General features: G+C 39.5%; 3 protein-coding genes across 3 annotated transcripts; all 3 read right to left on the bottom strand.

Moving 5' to 3' along the window:
- Positions 1-34: 34 nt before the first annotated feature.
- Positions 35-2,329, bottom strand: LOC115683530 (epsin-3). The gene is made up of 4 exons (XM_056312604.1): positions 1,289-2,329; positions 1,059-1,181; positions 773-934; positions 35-652 (listed from the first exon to the last, which is right to left on the bottom strand). The coding sequence occupies exons 1-4, from the start codon at positions 1,393-1,395 to the stop codon at positions 103-105; spliced, it is 942 nt and encodes a 313-aa protein (XP_056168579.1). The 5' UTR covers positions 1,396-2,329; the 3' UTR covers positions 35-102.
- A 143-nt stretch (positions 2,330-2,472) lies between these two features.
- Positions 2,473-8,304, bottom strand: LOC115683539 (casein kinase 1-like protein 10). The gene is made up of 14 exons (XM_030608081.2): positions 7,510-8,304; positions 7,320-7,360; positions 6,390-6,459; positions 6,099-6,247; positions 5,922-6,017; positions 5,354-5,424; positions 4,794-4,855; positions 4,617-4,680; positions 4,449-4,533; positions 4,165-4,291; positions 4,007-4,080; positions 3,832-3,892; positions 3,510-3,643; positions 2,473-3,183 (listed from the first exon to the last, which is right to left on the bottom strand). Exons 1-14 carry the CDS (start codon positions 7,583-7,585, stop codon positions 2,902-2,904), a joined length of 1,392 nt encoding a protein of 463 aa, XP_030463941.1. The 5' UTR covers positions 7,586-8,304; the 3' UTR covers positions 2,473-2,901.
- Positions 8,305-10,906: 2,602 nt separating this feature from the next.
- LOC115683543 (uncharacterized) lies at positions 10,907-18,448 on the bottom strand. The gene is made up of 13 exons (XM_030608085.2): positions 18,057-18,448; positions 16,148-16,322; positions 15,267-15,350; positions 14,945-15,186; positions 14,620-14,839; positions 14,292-14,371; positions 14,076-14,160; positions 13,396-13,527; positions 13,158-13,271; positions 12,972-13,019; positions 12,170-12,254; positions 11,589-11,645; positions 10,907-11,358 (listed from the first exon to the last, which is right to left on the bottom strand). The coding sequence occupies exons 1-13, from the start codon at positions 18,275-18,277 to the stop codon at positions 11,255-11,257; spliced, it is 1,647 nt and encodes a 548-aa protein (XP_030463945.1). The 5' UTR covers positions 18,278-18,448; the 3' UTR covers positions 10,907-11,254.
- Between the last annotated feature and the right edge of the window lie 599 nt (positions 18,449-19,047).

Here is a 19,047-nt window from a genome sequence, read left to right as displayed (position 1 = left end):
TCGGTAGGTACGATGAAAAATTGTGCGAATACGATGAAAAATTGTGCGATGAACAATCTATGAGTAACTCCTAACACTGCAGACCGGCTAATTGCATAATGCTCAATATCCAATCGAAAATTGTCGTTCAAAGTTCTTCCTCATCTCCTTTCCGGTATTGGACAAACTCCTGAATGCAATCTTTTCAGTACCCTTTGCTTTCCTTGGACTCAAAGCCGCCAGCTTTGAGCAAATTCCGCTCATCAGGCCGTTTTTCTGCTCATGATAATCGTCTTCTGGATCGAGCAACGACCCCATTTCTTTGGTTGCGTGGTGATCCCACCGGTGTGATCGGTTCTTGGTTTTAGACAAGAAATCACTAGTATAACTCTCTCTAAATTCCTTTCTCGGGGAAAATTGGTCGAGCCTGTATGGATCGTTGGCGTCATTCCAGGTGGAACTTGTAGAGCTAGAGCCAAAGGACGATGTCCTTAACGTATCAGAATTAGAACAAGAAGACAGCGATGATGGAGACGAGGTGGAACTCCCAAATCCTTGTATTTCTTTCGTTATTTTCAGAGCTTTCAGACGAGCTTCCTTGAGCGTTTCTCGGTCTCCCAGAAGTTTTAGTATTTGCTCAGCTTTCTTGTGCATGTTGACGCCCCAGTTGAATCTGAGACCAGGAAAAAGAGCGAAGACGCAAAAAACAAGGAACTTGGAGTCAAACAGGTATATATCACGGTTGCGAATAGCCATGACAGCGAAATAACTTGAGGCATTGCCTATAATTTACCCTTTTCCATCAACATGTTGAAAGGTGCCGAGCTCCTCGATGATGGCAACATCACCCTCAAACTCTTCCGCGAATTCCTCGGGACCATGCGTTAGCAAGAAGTCAAGGAGGACCAGAGTTTTGTAATATTGCCTCCATTGCTTCCAATCAATGCTCTGCAACCTGCATTTGGTGATAGAGGCAGTATTAGTGATTGTGTCTTATGTGAATGCTAAATTAAGTTGTATGTGTTCTTCATTGTGAGTATGACTGATTGTAACAATCAAAAGATGGATCTTTATGATACCTTCTATGGAGAACATCGACGACTCTCCAGTAGTCGTCTATATCATAGGACGCCTCTGCGATTTGAGTCATCGTTCTCGCATCCGGGCTCAATGGATCATTGTTCGTAACATCCTCCGCCAAGCTTAATTTGCACAACGTAGAATGGAAGTAAATGGGTGGCCCTTAAAACTCTTTTGTGCAACAGAAAGGTCATAATATCATTGAAAATAAGTAAGAAAGAGGACATACATTTCTGCTTCAGTAACATCAGTTAAGGCCAGCCTAGCAGCTTTGTACTTCTCTTGTAGAAAAGATGATGCCTGCTTTTTAACCTGGCCAAGCAACAAGTTCTCCATAACTTCACAAAAGAGGAGAGACAAAAAAATTTTGAGATAAAACTCAGATCCTTCGAGGGCTGTTTAAGTATGTTATTCTCTTCATTTCAAAACATAATGGAGGAGATGGGTTTGGAGCAGTGTTCCCTCTTTTCTGACAAAACACCATTTAGCATCCTGAGGTTGACCTATATGAAGAGTGTTTTGGTGGATATCCTTATTTGTAGCTCAGACAAATAAGGAGAACAATAGTACTTTTATATCCAAATTGACCAGTCAAAAACAATGGCTTTACTGAGAATCAGGATTTTCAGACAGACAATCCCAGTTTGCGGTCATTAAGGTCATATGGGGCCTGTCACAGTGTTATTTTATTGGAGAGAGATTCTGGGATAAGTGCAAAAACAGGATTTAAGATTTTGGCTTTCATCGATTGAGTTACGGTTTTATTTAAATCTATGGAGGACTTAAGGTTTCCAAAAAGGCCCGGTCAAGTAGCGGACTTGCCATCAACGAATTCAGCCATCAAAAATGACATATGGCAAATAACTAAGTATTTCACGCGGGAGTCACGTCAGATTTTCCGATGCCTAATTTTCACATACGGCGAGCTTGAGATTTGGTTTTGATTTTTTAAAAACCATGAGTTCTCAATTTGGCCAACATATAATCTTAAATCCTTAATCGATCAATAGTCAAAATCTTAAATTCTCAAGAACCATGAAAAACACGGCACATGATCATTGTACATATAACTGTTAAGAAAATTGATAGTAGAATGGCTAATGCTAGGTCCACAAAGCACTCCCAAATACCAAACAGTTATGTGCTTATATATCATAAATACAAGCAATGCCGTCGCCTACTTATTAGAATGCTTCCAGAAACTTTACATTCATGTTCAATGGGGCAAGACGGGGCGGCGAATACTTTAATGAGCAAGGAACAAGAACTTGGTCTAGGCATAACTTTCATTTCCAAGGGACCATACCAACGGAATACCCAAACCTCAGCAACCTCCACCATTAATACAAGATGAAGTTCATCATGTAACATCATGTGAATCCTAGAAGAGTTGTGCTGGACCAGAAGAAGGCATTCAACAAAGATCCTCCACCAAATGCAGAACAGGATACAAGACACCATTACATTAAGAGGGGCATTGATATAGCATCTTATAGATATGACAAATGTTCTTCAGCAGAAATTAAAAAGGTACTTATTACAGCTACAAACGGTCTCAAACATATTAACAATTCCCTCAAGTGAGATTTTTCTCAAACTTTCTTGCCCCAGATAATGTGTTTTCTTTTTGACAGAAACAATTCCCGATGGAACAAGTGAGTCCAAACTGCTTCAAGAACTTCAAATAGGTTCTTCAGCTTCTGAATAGAACCCAGCATCGGAGATATACATATGCAACCAAAGTAATCATGTCGTCCCATAATAGCCTCCTGGGTTCATACACTACAGAGACATTAGAGCACCAGCAATGCACGCTAGCCCCATCAGGCGGAATTCCATCATTTATTTTCTCTTGTTAGTGCCAAGAGATAGAAGCTCGAAGCTCCGAAGTGCATCGTCCCGGCTGCCCCTTGTGGCCCCAGAACGGGTGAAGGATGACGATTTGGACTCGAAACCGGGTTGAACCCTCTGGGTGGTGGACAGGCGTCCACTGCTTGATACCAACCGGCTTGACCGACCATCGCTGGGCTCACCAGAGGAGCTTGGTCGGCTGCTTGATATTACTGCTCTCTTTGAAGTACTTCCATTGCGAGAAGAAGAGCGGCCTTTCTCAGAATCAGCTTGCTGGGAATAAGAACACATCACTAATGAGGCAAAGACACGCTGACTACAAACATAGACAAGATCCAAAGTTTAGCATGCACCCAACTCCTTACACGTGTGGGATTGTTAATTACTCCAGTGCATGTACCCGTCACATATGCAAGAAGATAAGCATTTGAAAGCGTGTAGCAATTTCTCAAAACATGCTTGTGTGTAAGGCCCAATTAAATGGAAACCCATATGTACATGTGAGGATGGATCCAACGACAAGTTCCCAACAATTGTTCATTGAAGAAATATAACGAACAACCACTTGGATACATTTTTCAATTGTAATTTCACTTTACCACATCCTTGGATGAGGGCACATCATCTGAAGATCTGTGCCTGGAATGATCACCATGCAAACCATGGCCGGAGCCATTCCTCCTGGCAAATGCCTCAACAGCACCTGAGAGTCTCTCTCGAATCTCTTGTCCCACTAGACAAACGTGTCATGAGATGTTCGTTAGATTGACTTGTCATTTAAAGTGAAATACACTATAAAAACACGAACTGAAAGCTCCCTACATACTTCTTCTCTAGTAGAACTTTAGAACAGAAATTTTGCAAATCAGTTATGTACACTACTGAAACACATAAAGGCTTTAAACTTTCGAAGGAGCTTACCAGAAGGCCTTTCTGCTCTCTCTGCAGAAGGTCCTGGATTTAGAGCAGGTTTACCGCTTGGCTGTAAGAAAATCACAAGAATTAAGAACTGGATTTCTACGACAAAGGAAAATAGGCACTAAAAATTTTGTGATCCCTAAAAAGTAAAAATCCAAAAGTGGAAACTAAAGATTACCCGTGCTCTAGAACTGGAGCCAATCTGTGGGTATTTCAGTATGGTCCAATCAAAAACATAGTCAAATTGATAACCTACAACAGGTGATAGATTTATCTTCAGAGATTCACAGAAAGACCACTTAGCAAACTGATAACCCAAAGAAAACTTGCCCTCACCTTCACGAATAAATAGATCCCGGAATAGCCTCTTCAGGTATGAATAATCTGGTTTGTCCTCAAACCGCAATGAACGGCAATAGTGGAAGTATGATGTGAATTCAGATGGATATGATCTGCAGAGAACCTGTAAAATAAATGGGGATGTTCATTTCCTGTCCTTGATGTTAGTTTTTCTAGAAAATGGGACATGCCCAGAAAAAATGTTGCATCCAAATCCAATAGATTCTTCGCCAAAGGTAGAATGGGTCCAATCAGCTTCCCTAAGTTAAAAGCAATAATACCTCAATGGGAGTGAGCATCTTCTTTTCACTAATCTTGTCATATTTCTGCTTTTTAGTGCCTGCTTTCAGGCCTTGCCATGGAAGGCTGAGATGCAAAACAAAAGAAGTGTCAAAGTATAACTTGAATAATCAGTTTAGGTGAAACAAGCATCTCGGTTTGCAGTCAACCTTCCTCGAAGAAAGTACATAAGCACATAACCAAGAGATTCCAAATCATCTCTCCTACTTTGTTCTGCATGAAATATATAAAACATGTCATTACGCAATCATAATGTTTGAAATTTGTCTAAATAAGTGCTTGCAAAATCGAAAAATGCCTTTCTTGGATGAAAAATATACACTGACCAACTCCAAGATGAGTGTTGACACTAGCATAGCGAGCTGTTCCTGTAAGATTCTTGTTTTCCCTGCAAAACGAAGATAAATTGTGCAATCAATGATTCCCGCCTTTGGACTTGGTTGAAGAGAACGGGAAAGTTCTAAAACAGGGAAAAACAATTTCAGGGATGTGAATTGCCACTTCAGTGAAAAGACAAAAACTGTTGAAAGCATAAAACAAAGGAGTCGATAGACTTTCGTGTGTAAGACAGACAGAAGCAAGAGATACTTTGAACAGCACTAAGGCACCAGAGAAAGCCAGAAAGTTCCACTTTCTTTGCAACCAAAACGGTTTTACTTCCTCCGATACTAAAGTGGTAATTTACAGTTTTACCAGATGAACGCACATTCTTCTGGAAAGAAGATATCATTCACATACATAACTAGCATAACAAATTTAATAAAGAACAAAACACCAGTGGTAGTTACAGCTTAGCTTATGTGCATGAAACAGACAAACATACACTTTGTTCTGGATGTAGATATAAACAGTATTTGTCAAATATAGAAGTATGCATCTCCAATACCTGTATGGAATGTGCTTGTGTGTTTGAAGATCCCTGTATTTTTTAGCAAGACCATAGTCAATAATGTACACCTGGGAGGAAAAAAGTCCAACAGCATTAGATGACAATGCTCAGGTACAACAAAATAAAGAGATAAAATTAAACAGATGTGACAGATGCAGAGGTAAACAATACAAAATGCTAGTGAATATTTCTCCGTGATTTCTTTTCATTAACATTAGGTTTCCTTTCCAATCCTTAGTTTCCCCAGTAGGCTCTCCTTTAGGACGTTTCCATCCATTTCACAGACCAGGGACTCAATCCAACCCTATCCAGTTGGTCGTGGGCCTGTGGTCCCAAAATGTGAAACATTAAGCATAACCATTTGCATATCTATCACCATAAAAACAAACAATTCAACCAAACCACTATTCCAGATATTCTCACTTCCACCATCCAAAACTTCAAAGCAAAAGCATATGGAAGTCTTTCAAAGACACATGAGAGTTCTGTGTTAGTTCATACATAAACAACTGTAAAGGTAATTGTATATGTGCCAGAAGAATCTAAAGGTCAATCATCAAATCACCTGATTAGCTTTTCGCCCTAAACCCATCAAGAAGTTGTCAGGCTTTATATCACGATGGAGAAAACCCCGTGAGTGCATATACTCAACTCTATTTATCTGCAAAAGATGCGCAGAGTGCAAATAAGTTTGGTATCTACTTAATCCAAAAGCACCGTTCATTAGAATAGGAAAACTTACTAATTGATCCGCGAGCATCAAAACAGTCTTCAAAGAAAACTTTCGATTACAATAGTTGAATAAGTCCTCCAAACTTGGTCCAAGAAGATCAATAACCATTACATTGTACTCTCCCTCAACTCCAAACCATTTCAGATGGGGAATACCGGCTTCATAAATTAAGAACAAAACATTGGCCAAAGAATAATTGATTTAACATATATTACACAGCTTGCAACTTAAACTCACGCAAAGAGAAAGAAAGGAAGGTAGAAAGAAAGAAAGAAAGAAGAAAATTAAAGCACAACTCACTTCCTCCCTGAAGCAGCATGTATATTTTTGACTCATAGTGAAGCTGAGGGTGCTTAGTCTTCACAGATTCCTGAACATCAGGTTCCATGCAACAGTAGATACAAAAAATTAATTCCTTGGTTAAGTCTACAATTCTCACACAATAATAACAAGAAGAGATGCAAAGAGTGAGAGGGAATATCAAATAAGAGAAAAAAAATTAAGGAAATAAAAGCTGGTTCATTTTAGAAATCAGCTAAGTGAATTCATACTTATCAATCTACCAATAACTAATAACCATGCTTGAGAAAGCACCTTAAGTTGAGAGGTTGGACAAATAGTTTTCTCTGAAGCTATCTACTCAAACCAACAGAAAATTTGAGACAACATTTTCTATGGTGACACTAGAAGATGCCCAAGATGAAGGGGCACCTATTACTGCAAATAGCCATCGGTGCACTGAGAAATGAAATAGGTTTGTTGTGAGTAATAAGTGTGATGTTTGCATGGAATTGAACAGTTTAATCTGAAATGTACTTAAGAACCACTTTCAACACGATTAGACAAAAGCACATTGTAAATATTCAAAACCAGAGAACATAATAAAGGTAAGTTCCAGGCCTAATTTGCTACAGCCTCTAGTAGTAATGGAAAAGCAAACAAGGAAAAAAAAAATCAGAAAACAGATTGACATATAGAAGCCACACCAAATTACTGACAAAAGGTACCGATTTCCTCGCAAATCATAATTTAAATAATCAAACATACATCTCCTTAAGAAAGATCAAATATATATCATATTAACAAAATTTTAAAAAAATGGCATTCATGCTATCAATGCCACAATGCGAGTTCTTACAATCAAGCACCATTAACCAACAAAAATAATGTTCATGGACCACATCAGGCAATAAATTCCCATCCACTAAACGACAAGCTCCGGAAACATACCAACTTTATTGCCACTTCCTCTCCGCTCTGCACATTGATTCCTGAACAAAACCACCGCAACATTAGCCAAACATGCTCCGATCCACCATCAAGGGAACCCAACACACGGTCCCAAATCCGAAAAAAACAAAAAAACAAAAAAGAAAAGAACACCCATTATTTCAATTGAATCAGAAAAAAGAATGCATACCCAAATATAGTTCCCCGAATGATCCGCTACCGATCTTCCGGCCAAGCTTAAATTTGCCACCAATCACATGATCCATGATCCAATCTTCCAAGAAACGAGAATAGTACAACAAAACTAACCAACTTTTTCCCCAACTCCGATAAATTCCGTCCCCCGGGTCAGAGACGATCCAGGCACATAATCCTCAAGACGCTCGTCCCAGATCCAAACTTAGATTCTGCCTCACCCGAAAGAGGGATCTTTCTCCCCAAAAAAAGATTGCAGATCGATCGACTTACCACCAAAATCAAAATGCCCCCCAAACCTCTCGAAAAAGGAGCTTTACAAGAGCTAAAAAAAAAAAAGAAAAATCTCTATCAAGAATTTCCAACAGAACCCAACAAATCTATGCAGGCAACTCCAATATCGGACACCCACGAACCACAATCGTCAAGGAGCAAACTTGACAAATACCCATCAACCGGCACGAGGAGAAAGCCCTAGGGGGAGGCGTCCGTGATGCGACATTGCGCCGGCAAAACGAAGAGGAAGGGAATTGGAACAGAGGGGGAAGAAAGGGGGAAACTCTGGAGTGGGAAAAGAATAATCTGGGGCAGGTGGGGTTTCGGAGATTGTAAGGTGAAAGGAGGGAAATTCCTGGGGAAATCAATGGAGGGTCGGAGGTATCTTCGGATCTGAGTCGAAGGGCAGAGGAGATTTTAAGGTTTCTTGGGCAAAGAATCGGAGATTCTGCAGAAAAGAATATCGACCCAGAATGAAAGAGAGAGAGAAGGAGAAGAAGAGAGAGAGAAGGAGAGAGAGAGGGGAAAAAGTGATGAAATTGGATGATGGATGAAGGGAGAGGAGGAGAGAGAGAGAGAGAGGGGGGGAAGGGGAAGGGGAAGGGGAAGAGAGAGAGAGAGAGGGAGGGGGTGATAGGTGAAATTATTGGGGGGATTTTCTATTCTTTTTTTTTTTGTTTCTGGTTTTTTTATCTCTTTTTGATAGGGTCTGTTTTGGTTTTGATTGTTTTTTTGCTGTTGTATGCATCTGCTAATTTCTTCTTTTTTTTTTTTGTTAAATTTGTGTATATATATATATGTGTGTGTGTGTGTGTGTGTGTGGGAGAGAAAGATAAGGTGAGGTGGGTATGTGCTTGCTGTGTGTGAGCTCGCTTCCATCTGGCACTGCCCAAACAGAAATGGTAAGAAGCACCCAACAATTGGAGGATGCCTAAATTGGAGATACCCATCTTGATTTTAATAATTAAAGATATTAAGAAAACATAAATAAATAAATTTAAAAAGGAAAAAAATTTCTTTTGTGAGGATGTGCAGACCAGTCAGTTACTTGAGCTCCACTCGAATGATTATAAAATCTCATGCTTTGATTGTTTTCTAATTCGAGCCCTCTCCAAGAAATGGGGGTCAAGTTTGAGCTTTGAAGTAATTGATTTGAGCGAATGAGGAATGCAATTAAGTTGCTGGATTTTATACTTTAAATGGAGAAGTGTATCTATTTTAGTTCTTCTTTTTTTTTTCGATTAGTGATGTACTGCGAGAACTCGAGCTCTAATTTGAATTTGCGCTAAACCTAAGACAAAACATGTAGCTGTTGTTGATTGAAATGGGTTCGAGCTCGTGAGGACGCTACAGAGTCGAGCTTGAACTCGAGGAACCGAACTCGACCGGGATTCAAAGCATCGAGCCTCGCATAACGTGTCGAGTCCAGATCGAATATGTGCCGGGCCAATGTAACTCTATCAGGCCCCGTACCCAAAAGTTAAAAGGAGAATTTGGATGACAAATTGCAATCTCATAATATAAGCATTAATGAAATCCTTGGAATAATTGTCCTTCACAATATGAGGCTAATAGAAAACCAAATCGCCTCTGGCCAATAAAAAAAAATTTAAAGTAAATTGGCCCAATGGTAAAATAGCCGTACTATGCTTGGCCCCAAAAAAATAAAATTCGTACTATGGATCCTTCATCCAAAAGCTTCAATCGGCACATGAAGACATACGTATAGACAAGAAATAGACCGCACTTGGCCCGCGAAAGGCAAATCGAGTTAAAGAACTAAGCGAGACGGGTCTCATTCGGCTCTTAATTCCCCCTACATAACAAAACAGGCTCCTCGAAATACGCAAAAGTCGGTCCCGTCTGACTGCTGTGCTGAATCAAACACGAAAACCCAACTTCGACGACTAATAAGGGTAATTTTATGCATCAAAGAGATTAGGTATAACGGCACGAATGATCCCTGAATTTTAGCCTAATATGCAATTACATCCGCCCCTGAATTTTTAATTTGTTCAATGTGATCCCTAAACTTATGATTTAAGGATAATGACACAAATACCAATATGCAATGTGGTTCATGAACTTTTAATTCGTTTAATGTGATCTCTGAACTTTTGGTAAATATTCAATCTAGGCCTGAGATTCTTATATTCCTAGATTCAATCTAGTCATAGATTAGCTAGTACAGGGATTAAATTGAACATGTACGAAAAATTAATGATCACATCAAACAAATTGCGATTCAAAGATCACATTGCACATTGGGCTAAAGTTCATAGACCGAATTGAACTAATCAAAAATTCTAGAATCACATTACACAGAGAGCCAAAATTCGGGTACCATTAGTATCGTTTTCCTAAGGAGACTAAAGACTCGACTCTTTAGTTATACATTACCCGGGTACGTTTCCAATTTTATCGTTTGCCTTACCATGCCAGAAATGCGTCGTCTCTTTGACAACTAAAATACTACTAACAAAGACATTGAAGTGTTCCATCCACCAGATGTACTTCATGCGACACGCAATGTCGACAAAGCTTGTGCAACGAGGGATGGAAACGTTTTTTTAAAAGATCATCCAGCGACCTAACATGGGTCGTCGCTAACTTCCAGAAATCAACATTAGCGCTCCCAATTTCCTGGAGCCACACCGCACCCCACTCCCATTCCCCCACATCCACCAAAACCATAATATATGACCCAAGATCCCCAAATCTCTAAAATGGATAGAATTCCGGTGCGATTTCGCAAAATTCGATCCAAGAATCGTTTTGCAGACTAGTCCCTGTAGTCTGTGATATTTAAAAAAAAAACAGTTCTTTCTTTCTTTGGAGATGCCTGGAAAGATCGTTCCAGGCAAAAAGGGGAGGCGTAAAGGAAAAGGACAGAGAGCCACTGCTGTACACTTCCACTGAATAGCTGCCACATACCTCAGAACTGTGTTTTTTCCCCTGGGGGGATGTCAGTGGCGACAAACAAGCAGCATCTCCTCCTCCGCCTTCTTCTTCGACCAAGAACAGCAAAAGAGAGCGCGACCAAAAAGCGATTCCCACCACCTTTTCAAGACGACACATTCACACGCCTTTTCTTTCCTTTTTTACTCACAGTCGTATTCACACCTTAAAAGCTTTTTCACCCGTCTATTGCGTTTTGTTTTTTAATTACATGACCACTGCGACGAAAGAATTGCACATCACTCCCTCAAATTGAATCACCACGAATAATTTTTCGCCAAACCCCCCTATTATCTATCTTACAAGAGTTTTTTTTTTTCCAGATCCAAAGCTAACAGTCAGAGGGCGACTTACGACGTCGACATCTCAAACTCGGTTGTCTCGGGGACCCTCGCCCACCCCCCTTTAACTCCCCAGAAGGAGTCGATCTGCAACACCGGAGCGCCAGAAGCGGCAAAACTAAACATGTCAGTATTCGGTGGAAAACCGCGAGGCGTCAGGGCAGGTCAATTGGATTCGCTATGCTTCTCGGGAACTTCGAGTTGAGGGGGCAGGAGGTTCATAAAGCTGCCGTGAACAGGTCGACTAGCCGCTGTGCCCGACTCATCATCTGTGAACATACAAAAACACAGAGGGAAAACAGATAAGCTTCTCGAGTGTCGAGATACAGATGTTTTTCTTAGGTGGCTTCATTAGCACCTTCCCCGCTAGCTATATTTGATCATTCCTCAGCATAGAGAAGCATAACAAGCTGGGTGCTTATTTGTAAGAAAGAAGCTATGCATGCGTGAACACGTGTCTTTAGAGTTATCAAGAAAAAACATTCTCTACAGCTCTTACCAAAGAGAGACTTGATGGATGGCCTTTTGGGTTTCGTGTTCTTCTTCTTCAGTTCGGCTGTAAACAGAAGGACCAAGTAAGTGAACTATTGCAGTCTTTGAGAGTTCAGCATTATATATATTCACTTCCTATGAAGATTGCCATACTTTGAAAAGGAAAACAGGCCAAGACCGTCGGAACTTTAACGTAAAAAGTTGTAGGACGAGTAAAATTGTAAAGATGGAACACCAAATGTGATCCTCTTTGAGATAGGTTTAGACTGGTGTAGAATGCTAAGTATGAACAGTCCAAAACCTATAGTAACACGAATTTTTCATGTAGTACAGAAAACAGGCTGACTGGTAGAATAGTGAAAAATATAACAGAGCAATTTGGTCCATCTATTGAGTTTGGCATGTTCAAAACCAGAACACGGTTTTGACAAGCTCCAGAGAGCATGCACCAGAGATAATAGAATATAGACAACATCTGCACTATCATGTCATAGCATAGCTCCACGTTTGCCGATGCCTTATTGCATTAACAAAGAGAAAGCATGCGATTCCAGCAGACTATTAACAATTGCAGAAAGAGAGTTATACCTATTCCAGGCAACTGATTATCATTGACAATCTCAAAGTTCTTATATGTGTAACCGACAAAGTTGATGTCCTTGGATGAGAGCATCTGCAGTCAGAAAGGGAACAATTCATCAGATGCCAGTACACTTCCAGTTAAAAGTCTGATAGAAAACTTCTATGTGTATAAATATATGTATGTATGTATGTACGTACGAGGATATATAACATATATATTCACACACACACACACACACAAATATCACAGTAGAGAGTCCCAAGGGTGATCCCCTTTTGCTAGAGAGTAACAGAAGGTCTGAGTATGTAAGAAAGGTATATGGATACAGCCATCACAAATATATGATCAAAGGAGAGGGTAAAAACAGATACTTAAGACCATACAAATCCAAAAGTATGTGTTCTGAAGAAGTCCTAATATAAAACAGAGAAAAGCTTGACGTTTGGTCCAATTTTCAAGTTTAAATAGGTTTTGGCCAAAACCCCTTAAAATGGCCTCCTCAAGGCCCACGATTTGGTCCAACTAAACCCAGTTATTGTGGACTTTCTATAAATGCAAGGTCAGTGAAAAATACAGAAAGATAAATACTTGATTTTTTTTCCGAATTGACCCCTTCGAGGCAAGGACTATACCCCAAAAAGGTTCTTTGCATTGTCAAGAACATTAGGAAACAACAGTTCAACATTAGTGCAAACATGCACCTTGCATTTAGTAGAATGATACTGTGGCAGAAGCTAAAAGATTAAAATATAAGTAGGAATGTGATACAGCTTATAAAATGCATCTGAAAATGATTTATGTACCAACCTTTCTCCATGGACCTGATCTTGTTGAAGTTTGAATTTGATTGTCGGCCTACATCACCATGGTATAATAGAAGTTAGAGATAGAAGGAAAAAACTATATATATCCCAACAGCAGTAATCTGCCACAGATATTTCTTCCTTTAGCAATCATTTTCATGCCAAAGCAATACATTATGTACTCATCTACCTCTTCAAATTTTTCGAAGTTCTGAGTATCCAACTCATCGTTGACCTCAGGAATAAAAGCAGCTTTGATCTGATACAACCGGTCCCATTCGATCCCTTTAAACCATGGATGGGCCTGTAACCACAAATGCACCCTTTCAATTGTCATTTTCAGCTCATTAGCTGTAAGATTTTATTTTTTTTTGGTCAGAAGCTGTAAGAGTTCAATAGTCAAGAATTGAACACTTAAGACCCCATACTTTAATTTCATCAGCCCCTTTTGTTCCCAGCCTCTGGTCGACGTTACATAGAAGTTTGCTTATGAGATCTTTAGCTTCTGGAGACAGCTTTGCTTCTTCAGGAAATTTCAAATGAGTCCTCCAATTCACAATCTGCCGAAGAAAGCATTCATATTAAATAATTGTGAGGACAAAAGGCCAAGTATAGATGACCGAATTAAACAACACCACACATGAGTATTCCAGCTCAAAATAGAGATTTCATTTTAACCTTGAAACCTGAATAATTCAATAAGTTCAACAACACATATATGAGCCTGTTATTCATTTAAAGTAACAAAAGTCCATATGAATCTGAGCCCCAGTCATCCCACATTTCAGCCACCACCATACACGTGTTATGAAATGTTCATCATTGTCATTGTCAAAGAATGGTGGGTTTATTGATCACTGAAAAAAGGCCATAATTCGGTTCATATCTACAGCTACAGTGTTACATATAGATATGTACATTCACATCCTGTTGATGAAAAGAGATTACATTGTTAGGAGCACAACACTGTCCCTAAAACACACATATTGGTAACAAGGGGAGCTCATCTACTATTAAGTGATTCAACTTCATTTTTCCATAAAAACACTGGCACTTATGAAGATAAAGTATCAGCAAAAAAAAAATTAGGATTTCAATGCTAAGACACCTTTCTACATGTTGACATAGGATCATCGGAGTAAAAAGGAGGGTATCCCACAAGCATTTCATACATGATGGCACCAAGAGACCACCTGCAGAAGTAGTAGCCAAAGATCACCAAAATAAATAAAAGGAAAAACATTTTTGAAAAACAAATAGAGACAAAATGATAAGAAGGCATTTTCTTTTCCACTATTTCTTTTTTTTCCTCGAAAATACCCACCAATCACATTCCATCCCGTAACCTTTCTTCAAAAGAACTTCTGGGGCAATATAATCCGGGGTGCCAACAGTAGAATAAGCCTGCATTAGGTATTGTTAAAAGTTCACATAACAACATACACAAGTACCAAGAGTAATGAAATTGCACGGAATAATACTGAAAATTGGCCGTGAATGATCATCCACATAAATCCCATGTATGTCCCGGACAAAAAAAATAGAGGAACACACAAAAAAAATGTGAGGATTAATATTTAGCACGATTTGTTTTGTTTTGAATGATGTCTGACCAAAAAGGTGACACCAATCCTACTTGAGTTAAAACTTACCAGCGTCCTTCTGTTCCTCTGCCAATGCTGCAGTTGCTCCTGTTGAGTTCGCTTTGAAGCCAAAGGTCGGCCATCACTTGAAAGAGCCCCACTAAGATTGTTTCCCACAGAGAAGTCCTTTTCTTGCAGGTTACTGCAATCTAGTGGTTTACATAAACCAAAATCTGATAATTTCATATGACCATTTCTGTCAAGCAGCAAGTTGTCAGGCTTGATATCTCTGCAACATAAGTTGGCAAGATGCATCATTAGTCATTTCAATGAATCATGAGGGAAACAACTAAAGGAAATAGAAGTAGGGTATTGACTATTAACAATGCACTACCTATGAATATAATTATGTTTATGGATGGATTCAATTGCCAGAACAGTCTCTGCAACATAGAACCTGGCCTCATCTTCAGTCAATATGTCCTTCCTCATTAGCAAAGTCATCATATCTCCACCAGGTAGATACTCCATAATGAGATAGAGATATTCTTCATCCTGGAAGGAGCAATATAGCTTGACAATGCAATTGCTATCAACCTCTGCAAGTAGATTCCTCTCTGCTTTCACATGTTCGACCTGAATAATACATTTGCAAGTTAAAAGTAGATACGATAAGATCCTGAATCCCATCTATGGCAGCCTGGAGACAAGTATACCTGTCCTCTACGAAGCATCTCAGATTTTTTAAGCTTCTTCATAGCATATACATGACCTGTTGCCTTCTCCCTACATATTCTGACCTGCACCATAAAAGCAAACACTAGAATCAGGATCAAAGGCTTGATTCGCTATGGAAAGATATCAGAAAAAAAATAAATAGCCAATACAACAGAAAAAATATGAAACTCAGAGAAGACATGTAAATGGATATGAAAAAGTATCAGAACCACAAAATCTATGAAAAATGCACAAGAAAACATCAAGAACTATATTCCCAGTCTACTGCAGATGCTAAAATAGATTAAGGTCCACAGAAAGAACAATTTTCTCGCGAGAAAAGCAATCTTGAACACTTAAAACAGTTTCCATATCTGCTACTATGCTGAAGTCATTCTACAATCAAATCAGATTATTGCTCTAACTAAGTAGCACCGACACCGACACCGACACCGATACCGATACCGACACCGACACCGACACCGACACACGACACGACATGACACACCGACACGTCATTTCTCAAAAAATAGAGAATTCCAACACTTTGGAACACGTTGTATATTAAATGTATATTTTCATATATACATGATAAATCATCATTTTTATGATTATTTCAATCAAATTAATTTGATTCAAATCCACAAATAAATAAATAATGAAAAAAAGAGTGTCGGTGTCCGACACGTCCGACACCGACACGGAGGCCCCGGAGAGTGTCCGTGCTTCCCAGGCGCTAAATAAGAGATTCTCATATACAAAGAGTCATCGGCAAACCAACTACTCTGCAAAGTCCTCTTACGAAAAAAATTCACGTCTACTCAAACAACATATGGGAATAATGGACACGGGGCACTATGCGATAACAATCATGCCATACCTCACCAAATGCACCTTTCCCTATCATTGTCAATGGCTCAAAATCATCAGCACCCATTTTATGCCTCTGAAGGCGCATGTATTCTGTTTCCTTCTTCTCCAGGTGCTTGAGCAAATTGTTTTGCTCTTCCTCGGTAACATCGGCATCGGCCAGCTTCATCTCCAGTATATGACGACTACAAAACATACACGTTCACTTCACTACCATGAATTAAAGGTAGCAAAGACTTTTTAATGTACAAACACACCCCAACCATCCTGATCCATTTATGGACAATACAGAGCATCAACTCTACATGTGCATATAAAATGATGCATCAAAACACTCTGTAATTAGTACTTGGCCACTTTCCTACGCTCAAAATGTACACATACACACATGCGCACGCATATACCATTTGGATACCTTTTTAAAAAGAAATGAAAAATGTGACTTCCCTTATTAGTTTTCCACACTCTTGAGGAAATCAAATGTATAGGCCATGAGATATCAACATAAGAAATTCTCAAGCAGCTACAGACTAAGCCACTTGTCCTCATCTTTGCCATGGTCCCGTCATCGGGACAGCCACTTAATCCTGAGAGAACATTCCATATGCATGGGAATGTAGGTACTAGGGGAGCTTCTACAAAATATATCTGTAACATGCATTGTTAGATTGCTAACTTTCATTGCTTGCCATCTTATCACTGTCCGATCTGTTAGATTCTTGCCAAAACAGAGTGTCTACAATGAAAGGAGCCTACCTGGATCCAAAGCTCATAGAAATGTGAGGGATTCAATTATTGATTATTTTAGAATGCATTTTCTTCCATTAACATTAGAAAATGCAAGAAGGAAAAAGCTCTACCACAAACAGAACGCAAGGAGACATTAAGAGGCAATTGACTGCCTAAATGTATAGAAAGGAGAAGGTATTAACTAGGTGCAAATATTTTCTCCAATAACTAAGGTTCTTCACAATTGTAGTAGCAATTAAAGGATGTTGTACTGACATCAACTCTGTGTCTCGCAGAACAACCCTTGCAGAGTAGGATTTAAAAGCCAACTTATGGTTCTGACCCAGAAGTCTCGTTGAATGAGAAAAGCAGTTTCACAGAGTTAAGTTTTCTTCTCTTCGCCAAAACCGTAATAGATGCTCTGTTCTTGATAGGACCAGAGGAGGTTGAAGACAACTAGAACTCTTTAGATGGAGGAGGACAAGTGGAATAGGAAGTGTTGGAAAGATAATGCCGGAAAGTTCTAAAAGCATGTGCTTTACTGGCAAGAGTAGTGAGATTAGTTGAAGTTAGCATCAATGAATGGTCTCACTGATACATGGAAGACAAACCACAACCCGTAATAAACAGTAGAAGGAACAAACTCTAGCCAGTCAAAAAAAAAAAAAATTACTGACATCATCGTTAGAATATCATTGTCGTATCTGGGATACTCCAATGAATAAGGCATTAAGTAAAAAAAGTACAAGTTTCGCTCGGGTGTTCTACAATTACTTCACACCAATTCACTCATTTGATGTGCTTTAAGGCAAGATAATTATTTTCGAGTATATTGCTCCCAATTCCAGTCAATTGCCGAGTTTATTCTAACTTTCCCTCAAGCATATTTATTGGTGTAAAATGATCATTCTATTGACGTCATAGGTCTTAAAATGATTAATTTGAAGCCATGAAATGATCTACGTATTCTATCATGCGGCAGAAATATTACGAGCTACTTCCTCATTTATTTGCCATGGATCTCCCAAAAAGACCCCAATCCTCAAGAATGGCGGCTCAGAGAAAGGAACTACTAGGTATATGAGTACATAGAGAAAGAAGTACTTGGCATGATCCAGTAGAAAAGAATCATAAAAAACATGTAGTGCTGCCCATTTAGTTCATCCATAATTGCCAGATTAAAACCATACCGTTCTTTCCTTTCTTCAAGATTCTTCATTTGCTTCTTGTAATGATTTTCTATGTACTGCTTTGCTGCTGCAACTTTCTGCTTGGTGACATTTGAAGGTGCTTCTTCACCCGTTGGAGGCTTTGACCCATCTTTCCCATTTCCTGCGACATCTTTCTTTTTTGACGACCTTGCTCTATCTTTGGACTTAAACTTCCCGAACCAACATCTTGCGGAGTCCATTAGCAGACTCGCAACTCTAAACCTTACCACCCAAATCTACTTGTCAATTAATCGTCGCCAACTGCTAAAGAGCACAAACTGCACTAGGCAAATATCTCGTCCTGCAGAAGGAAATATCCAGATCCTTGCACGCCATTGGTCACAAAATGGCCCGATTCATGCTCTTCGTATCTACGGAAATGAAACGATAGTAAGTCAGCCCCATAGGAACATATAATTACAATAAAAGGGCAACCAATTAGACACAACATTCTGTTCCTGATGAATCAGGCTCGCCAGGGAAGCAAAACGCTTATCCAAGAATGTTAGACTAAGATCTTTCAATAACCAAACAACGCGCTTCTTTTCCACAAATTATTCAATCTCTAGCCAAATGGCATACTCCCGAAAAGTCGATACCGCATCAAAACCGCCACATACACTATCTATGCACCTTCTTGCCAAGAGAATGACATACCACGGCCAGTTAGATTACACGTGCCACGAGCGATAACCGACATAACACGAAATAGTCACCCGAAGGCTCGAGTTAGGAAACAGAGTGACAAGATTTTAAATTCAGTGGGCATTAGGCGCTGCAAATACACTAAATCCTCCTTTTTTGGCTGAGCAAGGAGATCTCATGATCTTAACCGACAATACTTCTTCCGCAACGCAATTCCAATGGGTCCACACGAGCACCTCGACACTTGCAAGCGACATTATGATCCAGTTAGGCGACGCGAAGCAGACGGACGCTTTTAGAAAGAGTGGCTAACCAGATAAATTCA

Source organism: Syzygium oleosum, unplaced genomic scaffold (genome assembly GCF_021117445.2).
Source record: "Syzygium oleosum isolate NSW1041296 unplaced genomic scaffold, Sole_v2.1 Sole_v2.01, whole genome shotgun sequence".
In the NCBI taxonomy this organism is placed as follows: domain Eukaryota; kingdom Viridiplantae; phylum Streptophyta; class Magnoliopsida; order Myrtales; family Myrtaceae; genus Syzygium; species Syzygium oleosum.
This window is presented reverse-complemented; position numbering and strand designations above follow the sequence as displayed.

What these genes read in the sequence shown, in the direction of transcription:
- LOC115683530 (XM_056312604.1), bottom strand. Translation starts at nt 1,395, where the DNA reads ATGGAGAACTTGTTGCTTGGCCAGGTTAAAAAGCAGGCATCATCTTTT. An exon ending in GTCGATGTTCTCCATAGAAG is followed by an intron (nt 935 to 1,058) that starts GTATCATAAAGA and finishes CACCAAATGCAG; the next exon opens with GTTGCAGAGCATTGATTGGA. An exon ending in CAACATGTTGATGGAAAAGG is followed by an intron (nt 653 to 772) that starts GTAAATTATAGG and finishes TCCTGGTCTCAG; the next exon opens with ATTCAACTGGGGCGTCAACA.
- LOC115683539 (XM_030608081.2), bottom strand. Translation starts at nt 7,585, where the DNA reads ATGGATCATGTGATTGGTGGCAAATTTAAGCTTGGCCGGAAGATCGGT. An exon ending in CAACACTCATCTTGGAGTTG is followed by an intron (nt 4,681 to 4,793) that starts GTCAGTGTATAT and finishes TATTTCATGCAG; the next exon opens with AACAAAGTAGGAGAGATGAT. An exon ending in GCTCCAGTTCTAGAGCACGG is followed by an intron (nt 3,893 to 4,006) that starts GTAATCTTTAGT and finishes ATTTTCTTACAG; the next exon opens with CCAAGCGGTAAACCTGCTCT.
- LOC115683543 (XM_030608085.2), bottom strand. Translation starts at nt 18,277, where the DNA reads ATGGACTCCGCAAGATGTTGGTTCGGGAAGTTTAAGTCCAAAGATAGA. An exon ending in GGAAAGGTGCATTTGGTGAG is followed by an intron (nt 15,351 to 16,147) that starts GTATGGCATGAT and finishes TTTATGGTGCAG; the next exon opens with GTCAGAATATGTAGGGAGAA. An exon ending in AGATGCTTCGTAGAGGACAG is followed by an intron (nt 15,187 to 15,266) that starts GTATACTTGTCT and finishes TGTATTATTCAG; the next exon opens with GTCGAACATGTGAAAGCAGA.